Below are 17,686 nucleotides of genomic sequence, written 5' to 3' on the forward strand. Positions count from 1 at the left end.
TGAGTACCGGTATCGATACTTTCTAAATGATGATTTAAAAAAAATGCAGGGCTGACACCGATACTATCAAAACATCGGTAATCGATACTTCTTCAGCCGATACTTCGATACCTGGTATCGAAGTTCATTGAAGTATCGCGATACCAAAGTATCGATACTTTCGTCAGTATCGCCCATCCCTATATAGTGCTACTAGGTATAAGGGCCCCTAATCATAGGAATGTATGGTTTAATGGCGAATGCAAACAGTTAGTCGGGAAGAAGAGCGCAACGCTGTACGAGAGCGAACGAGGAACGATACTCAGTTATTCGAAGGTAGAAGCGTCAGCAAGAGTACCGAGCTGTACTAAGCTAACTACACTCCGAAGTTCTACGACAAGTTGAATAGCTTCCGTAAAGGCTACGTGCCGCAAGCCGAAAGATGTAGGAGCTTGGACGGACGGCAAACTGTCAAAACCCTTACGGACGAATGAAAGGCGACCGAAAGATAGAAGCCGCACTACGATGAGCATCTGAACGGCGATGTAGTAGAGTGCGATGACGGTATGGCACGATCTGATCTTGGTGCACGAGCCGAAGACAAAAGGATTCCAGCCTCCGATCCCCTAGAGATGGAGGATGAGATTGACGGGCTAAAAACAACAAAGCTGCTGGAGCTGTAAAATTCGGTCCAACTGTTTGCTTCGCCGACGATATCTACATTGTGGCTCGAACCTTTGTGAAGATGGCAGATACGTACATCGGACTGAAAGACGAAGCCAAACGCATTGGATTTGACATTAATGCGTCGAAGGCGAAATGGAGGGCTCACGAGAAGACAGTGCTAGTCCTCTACGGCCATCTTCGGTGGATCGCTTATGGAGAACGGAACGCGAAGAAAGCGAATGAACCACGATCTGCAGGAGCTGCTTGGAAGCCATCTATCGTCCACACCACCAAGGTTGGCAGACTGTCGAACGACTACCCGGTGAAGAGGGTTCTTGAAACCAATCCGTGGATCAAGAGGCAAGGCGAATCGATCAGTTAGAAGACGACTTATTTGCAGAGCTGGTGAACTGCAGTCATGGACCGAGTGAAATGTAGACGACTCGCAGTACAGCAAAGGCTAGACCACGGTTTGAGTCTGCTTGGTAAGGTAAGGCAAAAGAAGTTCATCCACCCTCAGCGAATTAGGAAGAATTAGAATGACAGGATGTTGAAATAAGTTAAAACGTAACGCAAAAAAGTATATCCACCTCTCCGGCTCAGATAGGTTCAGTACTTCGTGTGACCACCTTTGCTTAGCAACAAGCTTAGCAGTTGTTTTCGGGGTGACTTTGTTCCATCCATCTAGTGGAGAGGATACTGATTGGTTTTTATTTCTGGTTGTCGATTTTCAAAATTGAACAAAGATCGGAAGACTGTGCTGGGCGCTCCATAATATTGATACGTTTTTTTTTTTGAACTGCCTTGAACTCAGCTTTGAGATGTGCTTCGGATCTCTGTCTTGTTGGGACGTAAATCTGCGCTCCCACTTTAACTTTTGTGCACACGTTGGTAGTTTTTGCTTCAACATGTTCAAATGAACCTCATTGGTCATGATTCCTTCGTTGAACTCAAGTTCTCCAACGCCGAATGTAGTTATAGATCCCCACACTATGACTTCACTTGTAGAAATCAAAGTCAAACACTGAAAAAGTTTAAACTTTCATCGGTTCGTCGTCATTTTCTTATGAACCAATGAAATCGACCCAAATAACATTACTCTCGTCTTGTCTAACGAAATCACCTTATTCATTTATTTATTTGGCATTCCGTCATAATGACATGACTGATTTAAAAAATCTCCAATTCACTCGATTACTAGCTGCCGCTCTCTAATCTCTGGGACACGTTGTACTCTCTGCCAGATCTAGCTCCACCTGATCTACCCATCTTGCCCGCTGCGCCCCTGGTCGTCTTCTTCTTCCTGATTCGAGGCGAGTAGTTGTCCAGCATTTTTACAACATGCGTTCAGCTTTAGCCACCTTCTGAATACTGGGTTCACCGTAGAGTTGCGCGAGCTCATGGTTCATTCTTCGCCTCCATATTCCGTTCTCCTGCACGCCGCCAAAGAGCGTCCTTAGTACTCGTCGTCGTTCGAAAACTCCGAGCACTCGCAAGTCCTCCTCGAGCATTGTCCACGTTTCAAGCCCGTAGAAAACATCCGGTCTTATGAGCGTTTTGTACAGGTTACACTGCGTACGGGAGCTCAGTCAGTCATAGTAGGCACGACTCCCGCTGATAATACGCCTCCGGATCTCTCGGCTGGTATCATTGTCCTCGGTAACCAGTGAGCCAAGACAGACAAACTCATCGACTACCTCGCACTCATCGCCGTCGATCGTAATGCTACTGCCTAGGCGTTGTCAGTCGGCTTCGGTTCCGCCGGCTAGCGTATACTTCGTTTTAGACGTATTTATCTGCAACCCAATCCTCGCTGCTTCGCGTTTTAATCTGGTATACTGTTCTGCCACCGCCGCAGTTGTTCTACCCACAATGTCCATATCATCAGCAAAGTAAACGAATTGACTGGATTTGTTGAAAATCGTACCCCGCGTGTTGATGTCCGCTCGATTCATTACACCCTGTAGCGCAATGTTGAATGACTGGCAGGAGAGACCATCACCCTGTCGAAGCCCCCTGCGGGACTCAAATGGACAAATGGCAATCCACCCGAAATCCGCACACAGCACTGCGTCCCATCCACCGTAGCCTTTATCAGTCTAATCAGCTTCCCGGGAAAACCTTTCGTCCATGACCTTCCATAGCTCTTTTCGGTTGATAGTGTCATACGCGGCTTTAAAGTCGATTCCACTTCCACGAAGCCGGCGAATAGGCGGCGGAAAATGATTTGGGACAGCACTTTGTAGGCGGCATTCAGGACGATGATCGCATGATAGATCCCACAGTCCAATATGTCGCCTTTTTATAGATAGGGCAGATAACCCCCCCTTCCTCCCACTCCTCCGGTAGCTGTTCTGTAACCCAAATTCTTGCAATCAGCCGGTACCAACAGCTGGCCAGCTTCTCCGGGCCCATTTTAATAAGCTCCGCTCCGAGGCCATCCTTCCCAGCCGATTTATTGTTTTTCAGCTGCTTGATGGCATCCTTAACTTCGCCTATCGTTGGGGCTGGCACGTCTTCTACATTTGTCGCACCGGCGGGATCGCTTTCTCCGCCGCCATGGTCTCCTGCTAAGGCGCCATTCAGGTGTTCGTCGAAGTGCTACTTCCACCTTTCGGTCACCTCACGATCGTCCGTCAGAATACTACCATCTTTATCCCGGCACATTTCGGCTCGCGGCACAAAGCCTCGGCGGGATGCGTGGAGTTTCTGATAGAACTTTCGCGTTTCTTGAGAATGATGCAGCTGTTGCAGCTCTGCAAACTCCTCCTCCTCCAGGCGGCGCTTCTTCTCCCGGAAAATTTGGGTTCGTTGCATCTTCTTCTGTCGGTGTCTTTCCACATTCTGACGAGTGGCACTGCGCATCTTAGCCGCCCGCACAGCATTCTCCTCATCCATCACCATCCTACATTCGTCGTAGAACCACTCCTTCCGTTTGGGTTCGTCCCACATGCCCGATGACGTTCTCCGCTACGCTGTTGATGGCTGCTCTAATTGTGTTCCAACAGTCCTCGAGAGGACCTTCCTCCAGCTGGTCCTCTTCCGGCAGCGCAGCTTCGAGCGAATGCGCGTAGTTTTCGGCGACGTTAGGTTGCTTCAGTCGCGCGAGATCTAACCGGAGCGGGCGTCGGTATCGAATGTTGTTAACAACGGAGTGTTTTGGGCGCATATTAACCATAACCAGGTAGTGGTCCGAGTCGACGTTAGCGCTCCTATAGGATCTGACGTCGATGATGTCTGAGAATTTGTGTTTCCGTCTGATTTGGTGACCTCCAGGTGTACTTGTGTAGGAGGTTGTGCTGGAACTACGCACGGCCAAGCTCTTGGTCCATTTCGTTGGTCCGCTGGTGCGCGCTGATCCTTCCAATCGCCGGTTTGTATTTCTCCTCCTGGTTGACCTGAGTGTTGAAATCCCTGATGACGAACTTGATATCATGTTTTGGGCAGTGGTCGTACTCACGCTCCAACTGCGCGGAAAATTCATCCTTGTCGTATCTCCGATGTGAGGGCTGTGCATGTTTATGATGCTTATGTTGAAGAACCCGACCTTGATTCTAAACCCGCACATTCGAGAGCTGATTGGCCACCACCCAATCACCCGTTTCCGCATCTCGCCCATCACTATAAAAGCTGTCCCCAGCTCATGTGTGTTGCCGCAGGGCTGGTAGATGGCAGGTCCATCCCGGAACGTACGTACCATTGAGCCCTTGCAGCGCTACTACGTCGAACCTGCGGGATTCCAATACTTCGGAGAGCACTCGAGTGCTCCCTTGGAAATTGAGAGATCAACAGTTCCACGTCTCGAGTTTCCAATCGTTAGTCCGTTTTCGTCGCATGGGTCTGTGCCGATTGTTTCAGTCCGAATTTCTTTGTTCCTCGTTCATTACGTTCATCGGACCATCGTGCACAACACTGTTCCGAGTCCCACGTTGGCACGAGGACGGTAATCGGCCGCCCCTAACCTGGAGTACAGACGCCGTTTTGAGCCGCTCTTAACATGGAGGACAGACGCTCGGAAACTCAAAAGAGCCCTCCTTCCCTGTCAGCATACGACCAAGTTCCTACCGGGGTTGGTTGCCCGATCTTTCCTTGGTTGAGATAGGAGTGGCTGGATAAGAGGCTAAGGACCACGTGTGGGGTCTTTTTTATTTCGGTGCACTTGGCACCGATGGTACGCATTATCCAGCCGTTTACTAGCCGACGAAATTACCTTGTTCCAGTCATCTTTGGTCCATGGAATTTAATCCATATTTTTTGCGGGTAACCATGGCTTTTTTTAAACGCTACTCTACCCTCAAGCCCGGTCTAATGAGGGCGATTTCGTGTCAGTTGAATGGTTGAATGTTTCGCATTTTTTTGGAGCTAATAGTCCCCGATCCAGCTCCGCCTTTTTCACGATACCACCGTCAATTCGGCCAGTTGTCTTTGAAGGACGCCTCAATCGCTTGGCTGGTCAGATAAAACCACGCTTTTTGTACGTCTGCACAATCCTAGGAACCGTATCTTTGTGAAACTGGACAATATCGGCCATATTTCGGTAGCTTTTGCCAGTTTCGTAACGTTGAATAATCAAATTTCGGATGGTGATTAAAATTTATTTATCACATAAATCATGCAAAATGACAGAAAATGAACAAGTATAGGAACTTTCACCAAACAATAACGTGAAAAATATTTTGAGTGGCAGAATACACACTACAATCGTGGTATCCATTGGAAGGTGGATAAACTTTTTTTCCTTTTTTTTTATATAAAATCTCAAGAAAATATATAAACGCCATATTTTCAACAGCAATGGTGATAAATAAACATAAATTGATTAATTATGGTGGAACACTCATTAAATCAACTTGATTTTCACCAGAAAAACTCCAAAAAATGTTAATAGTTAGGGGTGAATAAACTTTTGTTGGTATTTCGAACTTCGAGATAATATAATATTAGCTTTAAGATTGTTTCTTGAGCCTTGATTCCCCAATTTTAAACTTAGTTTTGAAAATTGCAGTTTATGATTTCCGATAAGGTTTTCTGATTTCAGTATTAAAGAATTTAATGTGAAAATTCTATGATTTTGTGATTCTAAAATAGAAACTAAATTAATCCACCTAGCGGTCAGACTCAGCCTTTCTCATTCAAACTTATTATTTGTAAAAATAGATTTACATGAATGCTTAAATCCAAAAAGGTATATTCGCTCTTTGGGTTCTAAAATATTGATGTTTTAATTAAAGTATAAAATATGAAATTTGACGTAATGTTAGTGCTTCAGAAATAGCGAAATATAAGAAATGACTCTTAATTTCGAACAATTTAATCACGAGCGATACCGGGAACGTTCAAATAGTACGATACCACATTTAAACCATGTTGAGGCCATATATATTGATCAAAACAGCTATAGTGTTGTCTTTGAAATTCTTTTCTTTACAAAACTTTTGAACAGTACATCAAATTTTTATGAAGTTTGTTATTTGTAAGTTTGACAGACACTAGTTCAGTGCTGATAAATGTCACTTTCCCCAGCAAAATTCTTCGAAAATTACAGCCAATCATTTTCAATTTTCACTTCCAATGATCGCAGCACTCTTTCAGATACACTAGATTTTCGTCCTAGTAACGTGCTGTTATACTCAGATGAAATAGATCGCGCGCATCGTTCACGGTTATTTATTAACTTATTTATTTGATACGGCACAATACCACTAGGTTTACGGTGCCAAATACAAAAAATAATCTAGTGCTTCATTGATTACTATTCGGTGCGTTTCTTTTTCCTGTTGTGGGAGCATTTTGGCTGGTACTACGCGTTGTGATCTTTTTGCGGGGAGGGGAACAAACACTCTTTCCTGCCGCCGGTTCAGGCCCAATAGTGTCGTTTTCGCTGGCTGAGATCTCGCTGTCGCTTCCAATCGAGGCATTGTTCTTTCGGAGTCTTCGTTTTGTCTCTCGGTCCACGGTTTTAAAGTCGTTAGTATCGGTATCGGGTGAGGTGTCCTTAGTTTGCGCTGGTGTGTCTTGAGCTGATGTTTTTTCCGTTGCTGTTTTGACTGTTGGCTGCTTCGCATTTGGATTTTGTGTTGTTGTCTTTGTTGCTTCCGATGATGATGACGGCTTTGTCGATGGTTGTTTATTTGTTTTTTCGTCGCTGGGTTTCGAGGATGACGACCTGCGTTTTACTGCTTCATTGCAGGGTTTTCCAGGATGAGCCTCTAGGCCACACCATTGGCAAGTTGGACGTTGATTTTTGTAAGTAACCAAGCTTTGTTCGGAGTAGGTTCGACCGGCAAAAGTGACAAAACTTGGTATAGGTTTTGTTAAACGCATACGCACGATACGGACGCCGTTGTAAACTCCCGGGAAGAAATTTTTCCATGTATCGTGTCTAATAGACAAAACTTCTCCATACTCGCCTATTATACGTTCTATTGACCTCGGACTAAACGCCCTTGGAAGGTCATGGATGCGTACATCAATGGCATTGTCTTCCATGTACACTGGAATCAAATAATTTGATTGCTCATTCCGAATACGATGTTTCATGTTGTTTTCGGTTATAAATTTTTCAGCTGCATCGAGTAGCTTGAATGTGATCAACACACAATTACGAACATGATGCATTTCAATACTATCGACTTCATCGACATTGATTTTCATCTCGCTTTTCATTATTTTTTCGACTTCACGAAGCGAGGGACGCGGAACACAGGATGCCAAATCAACCACGGCAGTGTTAACACGCATCACACAAGGTCCACCTTCAGAGTTTGCCTTTCGCAGCTGTGCTGCAATAGTATTATTGCCTTCCATTTCTTCCATCAAGCAGAAAGAACACCACTATTATTTTCGCGACGGTAACAAATGTAGAAGAACTGAACAACAGAACGGCTGCGCGGCGCAAAGCACTTTTTTATGGAGACTGACTTTTGTACGTGCTGCTTGGATGAAGCGACAAGCGAGACTGCATCGTTCACGGTTACGGAATAAAATTTGACGACAAATCCAACCAAATGATCTTCACTTCAAAGCGAAAAAGAAAAACAAACAGTCCACCAAATATATTCAATACCAATATAGTTCACTTACGTGAAATTATGAAGACAAATTGAAAATGACAGAAGCGTTAGTCACCTTTTCGACCGCTAGGTGCGCCACTTCTGTTTTTGTTCTACACGACATGCGAAATAGAGTAACTTTTGACAATAATATTACCCTAATGGGTACACTGAAAAAAATTCACATTTTATTGTGAAGTGAACTCGGCCGAATATTTTATAATAATAAAGTTCACCTATGCATAAGGCAATCCATGGGTGGTGTTCCACGGTTTGTACGTTTGTCGACCTCCGACAATATTTTGAGTTGTAAAATGGCGACTTCCGGTGACTGGGAAACTGCCGAAAATGACCAAATACCACCTGATATGGGTGTTTTTTTAACCAGAATGACGCTCAGAGGCCAGAAATTGTCTCGAAATGCCAGTTTGAAATCCAAGATGGCGACTTCCGGTTTTTGAAAAATCAGACAAAATTTTGAATTGTAAGATGGCGACTTCCAGTGATTGGAAAAAAGAGGAAAATGACCAAATACCACCAATATGGATGTTTCTTTAACTAGAATGACGCTCAGAGGCCAGAAATTGTCTCTGAATACCATTTTGAAATCCAAGATGGCGACTTCCGGTTTCAGAGAAACAGCGAGATATGACCAATTACCATCCAATATGGGTATTTCCGAAATCGTGATGATGCACTGAAACCACAAATCGACCTCAGACAACATTTTGAGTAGTAAAATGGCGACTTTTGGTGACTGGAAAACTGCCGAAAATGACCCAAATACAACCAAATATGGGTGTTTCTTTAACCAGAATGATACTCAGAGGCCAGAAATTGTCTCCAAATGCCATTTTGAAATCCAATATGGCGACTTCCGGTTCCTAAACAACAGTGGCAAAAGACCAAATAACACTCATTATGGGTATTTCCGGGATTGTTATGATGCACTGAAGCTACAAATCGACCTCAGATAACATTATGAATTGTAAAATGACGACTTCCGATGAATGGGAAACTGCCGAAAATAACCAAATAACACCCAATATGGTTATTTCTTCAACCGGCCGATTTCCATCCAATATGAGATGTTTCGATACCAGAATGATACACAGGAGCAAGAATCGACCACAGACAACATTTTGAATTCTAAGATGGTGACTTCCGGTTTCTGTAGAACAGCCGAAAATGACTAAATAACACCTATTATTGGTGTTTCTTTAACCAGAATGACGCTCAGGGGCCAGAAATTGTCTCCAAAAAAAAATAGCCTAAAGGGACCAAATACCACCCAATATGAGTGTTTCTTTAACCAGAATGATGCATGGAGCTAAAAGTTGACCTCAGACACCATTTTGAAATGTAAGATGGCAACTTCTGGGAAACAGCCGAATACTACTGCATATGAATATTTCCGTAATCGAAATAATGTAAAGAAGCCAAGCATTGACCCTGGACACCATATTGAATTCGAAGATGACCACTTTCAGTTTCTGGAAAACAACGAAAATAACTGAATACCACCTAATATGAGTGTTTTCGGAATAGAGGTGATGTACTAAAGGCAATAGTCGAGGATGTTGTCATTCCGATAAAACCAATAATTTCAAACGATATAAACAAATCGCAAGAAACCAATGAATTTGGAATGTTGAAAATTATTGAATTAAGCACAAAAATAGGCGGGACGAAGTTTGCCGGGTCAGCTAGTAAATACATAAATATGCTGGTTAAAGCAAAGCTGCAAGTGATGAATACGAAGATTGAAACTCGAGAGCAAAAAATTCGGAGGGATAAAAAAAACAAAAAATACTTTCAAAACGAAGAAAACTAAACATTGAATAATAGTTTTTGCATAACAGTTGTTATTACTAATTATGTTTGTTTTGTTTAATATCTTTTATATATAATATAATAAAGCTTTCAAACCAATTACAACATTATATGTATCAATACTTAAATTGTTAAATTGATAGAACATTCAAGTGTTATCTAAGCTAAAAGTTGCACAACAACCATATACGACTATTGACAACCATCGTGCGGTTTCTCCTTTTATCTTTTTCACGAGGTAATTGAAATATTCATTTAATTGTACACTTCGTGGCCTGATTATTGAGCTTGAGCTTGACGGCCGCACATTTCGTAGTTGCTTCCCGTAATGGATCTGAGCTAGTGAAGTTACACAGGGAACCACGTATATAGCAACTTGGGATTAGTTTACCATTTCCACGTCGTGGCCTGATTATTTGAATATTTCTTCTTCGTGCCTCGATAAGCTACATATATTATCAATATTTAACTCCCGGAATGGCGTTAGTTTTACATACAAACAATATACGCACGAAATCTGCAACATATTTTTTTCTGTGAAGGTATGAAATTGAGTCAACTAAATCTAAAATTGAGTAAATTCAGTTTCGTGTGTGAGAATGTCACACGCTCACAAAAATTCAACAACAATGCACAGTGGTACAGTAAGGCAATGTAGGCGGACACGAGTTTTTCGATGCGATTTTGTGGTTTTAGAGTAAAAATTTTTTCTAAGAACTTTTTTCTTATATTAAGTCTATTTTTTATGTGCAAATGAAAATTAGGGTGGTCCTGAAATCGACTAAATGAAAAAACTAACTTAAATAAATGAAAAAACTAACATAAATAAATGTATACATTCATCGGAACAGTTGTAGATCAACTAGTTTTAAGCAACTTTCGGTATTTCTTCACAATATTTATACAATATTTGTTCTATCAAATGATACCAAAAATATTATTTATGTTTGCCCTAAACGGAGACATCAATATATCAAAAGGTCCTATTTTTAAAATAGAAATAGTGGAAACTCTTCATCTGTATAATATATCGACAATGTTTTTTCGTCAAAATTGGCGTATTTTTGATAAAGTTACCGAAGAAAACTTTGTTTTTAATTTGAATTGAAAAAATAGAGCGAAAAGACTGTTTTTGGAAACCAAATTTCATGTCTACAAAAAAGTTTTTTTACAAAGTTACTTAGAATTAGTTGGTCTACAAGTTTGCCAAAGAATGTTTTATTTCGTTGATTTTAGGACCACCCTAATTTTCATTCGCACATGAATCGAGGACTATGTATAAGAAACAACTTTTTACAAAAACTATGGCTTTAAACCGCAAACCAAAATCGCAATGAAAAGCCTATGTCCGCCTAAATTGCCTTACTGTACCACTGTGCAATGAGTTTAGTTACCTTTTTCACCACAAGAGGGGGTGTTCCCAGTCTGTCTTCACCGGAATATATGGGAAATTCGAGAGTGAACTATATTGTTATTTTAAGATATTTGAGTCCACTCAACAAAAGGAACCTCGCCGAAACACTTTTTCACTGACACTGACCGATGCCTTGACAATCTTCGTTAACTGATAAACTGATTTTGTTGTCTTGCTTCCATCGCATGATATATAATGAGGTGTTTTGACAGTTCACTTCCATGCAAAAAGCGGGAAGGAAGAACTCTGAAAGGATTGTAAAAAAATAACGTTTATGGATGCTTTTTTTCACTTTCACTCAAGAGTGTCAACAAATATCAACCCTGCACTAGTTATGTTCAAATAAGTCGTGTAATACTTGAGATAATAGACTTTTGTTGTTTTACAAATTAAAACATAACGGTTGCTTAAGTTTGATTGCAATCAAATGAAAAGGAAACGTATGGGGGAGCCAAACTTTGAAACCACGTGTTCAATCATAATTCATCAGTTAACCCTTAACTATCCTGTTCATTCGATATCAATATTGTTCAAATCTGTTGTGTAGTTTCTAAGATAATGAAGTTTAGTGATTTTCATATTTCGATACATTACAGACGAAGTTACATTCCGATTACAGCAAAATTCAATAGGGTGTTATGAGGCAGCTAGACCTTTCATTTGATACTAATTCGGTGGAAATCGGGACAACCATCTCTGAGAAAAGTGAGTGAGCCCAAGTAGTCATCCGAATATGTTTCTTTTCATAGCTGGATTTCACATTTTTAAACATAACAGGGAAAGTAATAAACCGTTCGCAAAAAAAATCATTAGGGTCTAATGGGGCAACAAGACTTTCCATATAACACTGATTTTATGAAAATCGGTCCAGCCATCTCTGAGAAACATGAGTGAGAATAAACAGTCTCCAGAACACGTTTCTTTCTGTAACTTCTGAACCATATGTTCAATCTTCATAAAATTCAAAAGTTGAGGGTTTTTAGGTAGCCCGTTCATTCATTTCATTCGTAAGTTCATTCAATTTTGTTCAAATCGGTTGTGTAGTTTCTGAGATATTGATGTTTCGTGATTTTTACATTTTGATACATAACCTCTACACTAGAAATCAGATTACAATAAAGTTCAATAGGGTCTCATAGGACAACTAGACCTTTCATTTGCAATTGATTTCATTGAAATCGATTCAGCCATCTCTGAGAAAATCGAGTGAGATTGGGAGAGCGTTACACACACACATGCAGAAAATGCTCAGCTCGTTGAACTGAGTCGAGTGGTATACGACATTCGGCCCTTTTGAGCACTTTTATACCTTTAGTTTTGGCAGTGATTGCTATACCTTTCTAGGAGAAAGGCAAAAAGTGAAATGATAGAAATGACTTTTAAATTCAACTTCAATCCCGAGCAAGGCCGCAAACATTGAAATAGTACAATATTAAATTTAAATGATGTTGAGGCCACATATTTTGATCGTAGCTATAGTTTTAAACAGTCTGCGGGTTTCGTTTCTTTCTATAACTTTCGAACCACATGTTTAAACATTATGAAATTCATTGATTAAGGGTTTAAAAGCCCATTTATGTGAATTCAACTATAATCATAGCTTCTGAGATATAAGAGCGTTTTTCACATTCTGACGCTGCGCCAAAACTAAAAGTTTGATTACAATGAAATTCAATAGCAACCTAAGCGGTAAATAGATCCTTCATTTGACACCAAGATAGAAAAAACCGGTCAGACCATCTCTGAGAAAAGTGGGTGCGACAGAAAGGTGCACATACACACGTACACACCCACACACAAACATACGTAGAAAATGCTCGATTCGTCGAACCGAGTTGAGTAGTATATGACATTCGGCCATTTCAATCATTTTTCTACCTTTTAATTAGCCAGTGATCGTTAGGAGAAAGTCAATATGTTTACTTTCATTATGTCATTTCACATTTTTATGAACAACGGACACAGTTACAATCCGATTGCAATGAAATTCAATAGCAACCTATGGCGCAACTAGACCTTTCATTTGCAATTAATTTTATGAAAATCGGTCCAACCATCTCTGAGAAAAGTGAGTGAGAAAAAAAAGTTGCACATACACACACACATACACACATACATACATACATACAGAAAATGCTCAGTTAGTCGAAAGAAGTCGAGTGGTATATGTCATTCGGCCATTGGGACCACTCTTATACCTTCGGTTTTTCCTGTGATTGATATACCTTTCTAGGAGAAAGGCAAAAACACAAAAAGGTTCAGGATTGACTGATTTAAGGATTGGAAGACACAAGAATTTAAAGATCTGTGTATTTTGGGATGTCAGGATTTCAGAATTTTTAGGTTATACGATTACGATTATAGGACTTTAGAGTAAGAACCTATTTGATAATTTCTAGCTTTTAATTTTATTTTAAAGTAGTTGGAAGGTTATTGTTTTAAGGAATAACAAACTCATCGTCTCTTGAAAAACACAGCTACTGGAGTATAGTTCCATCATGAACAGTACTTATTGTAATCCCAATAAGATGCAGGAGGATATCAATGATGCCCTCAGAGCTGCTAATATTCTTACCGGATAGTTATCAAATAAAAAAAATTAAATAAAATTTGTATTTGATTTTTCAAACAAAAAGAATAATTCCTATATAATTTTTATGACTCGAACGAAATGTGACTTTAAAATGTTATACATAATAATTGAGTCCTAAGGTTTTACAAGGTTTTCTGATTTTTATATATCAGCTGAAAGAGTGCTATTTTCTGAGCAAAACGTGATTTTGAAAAAAAATTAATCGTTTTCCTTCGATTTTTAAATGAAGAAAAAAACTGCTCGAAATGCCTTAAATGACAGTTCTCCCATATACCACATGGGCGAAATGTCATTTAAGACCTTTCGAGCAGTTTTTTAAATCTTCATTCAAAAATCGAAGAAAAACGAGAAAAATTTTTAAAAATCACGTTTTGCTCAGAAAACATTGCTTTTTCAAATGATATATAAAAACTGGTATAGCTTCAGGACCCAATTATGAGGCTGTCAAAAGGCCATACGTTCGGTATTATCAACCCTTCGAACCACCCTAGATGTGAACATAATTACACATGAATAAATTTACCTCCGAGAACATCATAGTTTTCCGCTCCGATGCTGCGCTGATAAGGTTCTATAGACAGCCAAAGTAGCAACAGATGATTCCCCAAACTGCAAAAAAAGAAAAAATTTGAATGATGTTTGCCGAATTGTTCAGGTCCTTCCCCCACTGCATGAAAACTCTGTGCAAATAAACAACGTGTAGCGCACACAAATCAGAAGGGGGAAATCATCTGTCGGTGGCAGAAATGCGGCTCTCCTTCTCTCATCTCTGTTTCTATGCTCCGTTTCCGGGGTTTTCTTTTATTCCCGTCCCGTAGGTTGCCGCTTGCGGGTGGCGGCGCCCTCCCCACAGTCGTACTCGAAATGCTCACGCGTGGAAATCCATCGGTTCTGGTAATAGCCGGAAGCTTTCCACTGTCCGTCCGTAAGTACTCTCGCGGAAGTTCGAACCCGGATGATCGGAATCAGCACTTTGATTCATTGTTTTGATTGGTTTGGTTTTAGTAAGACAGCTTCCCTGCAGTGCACCGTATTCTGACCGAGTCGTATTTTTTTTGCTCTTTTTTCTCTCATTCACACTCGAAACACGGGATTTATAGTATGGATTACAAAAACGAAGGTAACCTTAAAAGTGTTCTAAGTGTATTTCCGAACAGGATAATAAAAACCCTGGTTGTGTTTGTGTAAAGGTATTTAATAACTGTCTGCTTTATTACCGCTTCTTTAGGCCACAGCGGGGTCAACCAGCTGGGTGGCATCTTCGTGGGCGGTCGTCCGCTGCCCGACTCAACCCGGCAGCGGATCGTAGAACTTGCACACGCCGGTGCCCGTCCCTGCGACATTTCCCGCATCCTGCAGGTATCGAACGGTTGCGTCAGTAAAATTCTCGGCCGGTAAGTTTCTCGGACGATTGATCGAATGTTTAATTTCTACTTCTATTTTAACGTCAGGTACTACGAAACCGGCAGTATCCGACCACGTGCCATTGGGGGCTCAAAGCCACGCGTTGCCACCCCGGAGGTGGTTCACAAGATCTCGCTGTTCAAGCAGAACTGCCCGAACATCTTTGCCTGGGAGATTCGCGACAAGCTGCTGAACGAACGGATTTGCACACCGGAGAATATACCGAGCGTAAGTCGCATACAATTCCTATCATAGAATTCACGTGAAAACTTTCTACCCCGTTTCAGGTATCATCGATCAACCGTGTGCTGCGAAACTTAGCCGCCCAGAAAGAGTTCAGCAAAAAGCCCCACGGCCAGGACTCATCCGCCGATGAATCGAGCTACTTATCGAGCAAGCAGCTTAGCGACAGTTCGCCCTTTCTGCACTACAAATACGGAGAGAACGGTGAGTGTTGCAGCATTGGAAACGAACGCCGAGAACGTCAACCTGTTCCGTTTTCAGCCGATATCAAACAGACCGGTGGACAGGAGCAGGAAAGCAAAAGTCCCTTCGGTAAGCACTGTTTCACGAATCTGGACTCGCCTGTCAGCCTCAGTACAGGCACGGGAGGCCTGAAACCTTCGACGTCGGCCGCGCAAACCGTCAGCTTCGATTCGGATTCGGAACGGCTCAGCTTGAAGCGCAAATTGCAACGCAACCGGACTTCCTTTACCGTCGATCAGATCGAGTACCTGGAGAAGGAGTTCGAACGGACCCACTATCCGGATGTGTTCTCCCGGGAACGATTGTCTTCCAAAACCAATCTACCTGAGGCGCGGATTCAGGTTAGTCTTCCAACTCTTCCTTCTAGAGATCTGTAAAGTATTAGGAGATTTTGAATTCTAGGTTTGGTTTTCCAACCGTCGCGCCAAATGGCGCCGAGAGGAAAAGCAACGCTCGCAGGCTGCATCCGAGGGGGCGAACGTTGCCGTTTCCGTGTCGGCCGCTGCCCCACCACCGCCGTCAGCCATTTCTTCTTGTATGAACCTAACGTCACCGCTGGTTTCCCACGTCTACGATTCGAACATGTGCGTCGAAGATTCCAACAGCAACTATCTCAGTAAAACCTATCCGTTGGAACCAGCTGCCTTCCAGAATTTAGATCCCCTAAAGTCTCCCCCATCGCATCACTCGCAAAATCATTCGCCCATGTCGTTCAAGCTCTTTCCGACCAATTCCGTGGGTGGAACCAGCAATCAGGGAAGCTCCGCTGGCGGAGGCGGCGGTGGTGGTGGCTCCGGTGGAGCTGGCAGCTCGGGAGGTGGTCCCGGTACATCGGGAGGAGTTCTGCACGAACCGAACATGATGGATGCGGTCGCACTGTCCAACAACGGTGGCTTCTCACACGTACCTACCTCGGACGATAAGTCCCTGTACAACCATTTTGCCTATTCGGCTTCATCCGTTGCGGCAGCGGCCGCAGCCAACATGCATCACTCGGCTGCGTACTCGGCGGCAGCGGCGGCCGCAGCCGATCACCATCATCACCACCACCATCATCATCAGTCGTACAACGGAATGTACCTGAAGAACCAGCTGTACAACATTCCGTCGACTGGTGTCCTGAGCTTTCAGTCCACACTGGACTGGAACAAGAGTTAATGGTAGATTCCGCGAGGTTCAGCTTCAGAGGACCTCCCCCATTTCCTCCCGCAGGAACGTTGATTGATGCTACTGATTTTACTACCACTGCTGCTGCACTAAAAACGAAGAAGATGATGATGATGACGATGTTGATATTGAAAGCCATAAACAAATGCCAGTATTTGTGGGTGCGCACTCCAAATGTTCTCTCTATCATTATTACTAGGTACTATTTGAAGGGTGAAAATACTTAAATGTTGATTGCATTGATAAAACAGACACACACAAGTAGAGTTTTAAGAGAACAGAATCGTGATCAGTTTTTTTAACTATTAAATAAACTAAAAGTGATGGTTGTCCGTACTTATACTATATCGAAACAAAACACACAAAAGTATTGTTTTCTAATTTGCATCTGATTATATCTGATGAATGCTGTGAAATACAAAAATTAAAATAAAATGCAAAAACGGAAAACACGTGTTAGGAAAATTGCATATTTTTAAGGTGGATCGTAAAGTATTTGCAAAACCTTACCTTAGAACAATATTGCTGCTAGGTCAGTGAACTTGAAACGGAAATGTACAATAAAAAAAACAATGGCACATTTATTACTATTATTATTATTATTATTACCATTATTATACTATTGACTGGAACATAGAATTCATTTTAAACAAGCGAAAGAGCTGTGAACTGTTCTCTTTTTCGGATAAGCTTGGTTTTGAATAATCCCAGAGTCTAGAACATATCCAATTGTTTTCATTCTTTTACTTATTTTGAACGAATTAGCAGTGAAACTACTACGAAATTATCATAATATGTCCGTACACTAGTAATTGATAATTATGAATATCGCTTCAAAAGACCAGAATAAAAATTGAAAATATCACATATGAAACTCAGGATGATAGAAAAACATTTCTAAAGGCCAAAAAATGAAACAATCTCGAATTGAACTGCATAAAAACTTGAAGCAAAGAACAAAAATATGAATTAGTCCCAAATTGGGGTGAGAATGACGTTAAAATTGCTTCTTACGAACAGGAAAGTCCAACAAGTATCACAATCGAACTCAGGCGAAGAAACGCTGCTAACAGTCATAAAATGTAGAAAAAA

At 41.6% G+C, this 17,686-nt stretch overlaps 2 protein-coding genes across 2 annotated transcripts in view; one reads left to right on the forward strand and one right to left on the reverse strand.

The window, feature by feature from the left end:
* The window catches only part of LOC129722626 (paired box protein Pax-6-like), a 34,706-nt gene extending 17,453 nt beyond the window's left edge, over nucleotides 1-17,253 (forward strand). The window contains exons 2-6 of the mRNA XM_055676229.1: nucleotides 14,638-14,657; nucleotides 14,766-14,931; nucleotides 14,989-15,169; nucleotides 15,229-15,768; nucleotides 15,830-17,253. Coding sequence (XP_055532204.1) covers nucleotides 14,638-14,657; nucleotides 14,766-14,931; nucleotides 14,989-15,169; nucleotides 15,229-15,768; nucleotides 15,830-16,585 — 1,663 coding nt within the window. The 3' untranslated portion in view covers nucleotides 16,586-17,253. The remainder of the gene's footprint in view (nucleotides 1-14,637; nucleotides 14,658-14,765; nucleotides 14,932-14,988; nucleotides 15,170-15,228; nucleotides 15,769-15,829) is intronic.
* On the reverse strand, nucleotides 6,338-7,640 carry LOC129722635 (uncharacterized). The gene has a single exon (XM_055676241.1). The coding sequence runs from the start codon at nucleotides 7,459-7,461 to the stop codon at nucleotides 6,388-6,390; it is 1,074 nt and encodes a 357-aa protein (XP_055532216.1). The 5' UTR covers nucleotides 7,462-7,640; the 3' UTR covers nucleotides 6,338-6,387.
* Nucleotides 17,254-17,686: the final 433 nt, after the last annotated feature.

This window comes from Wyeomyia smithii, chromosome 1 (assembly GCF_029784165.1).
Source record: "Wyeomyia smithii strain HCP4-BCI-WySm-NY-G18 chromosome 1, ASM2978416v1, whole genome shotgun sequence".
NCBI lineage: Eukaryota > Metazoa > Arthropoda > Insecta > Diptera > Culicidae > Wyeomyia > Wyeomyia smithii.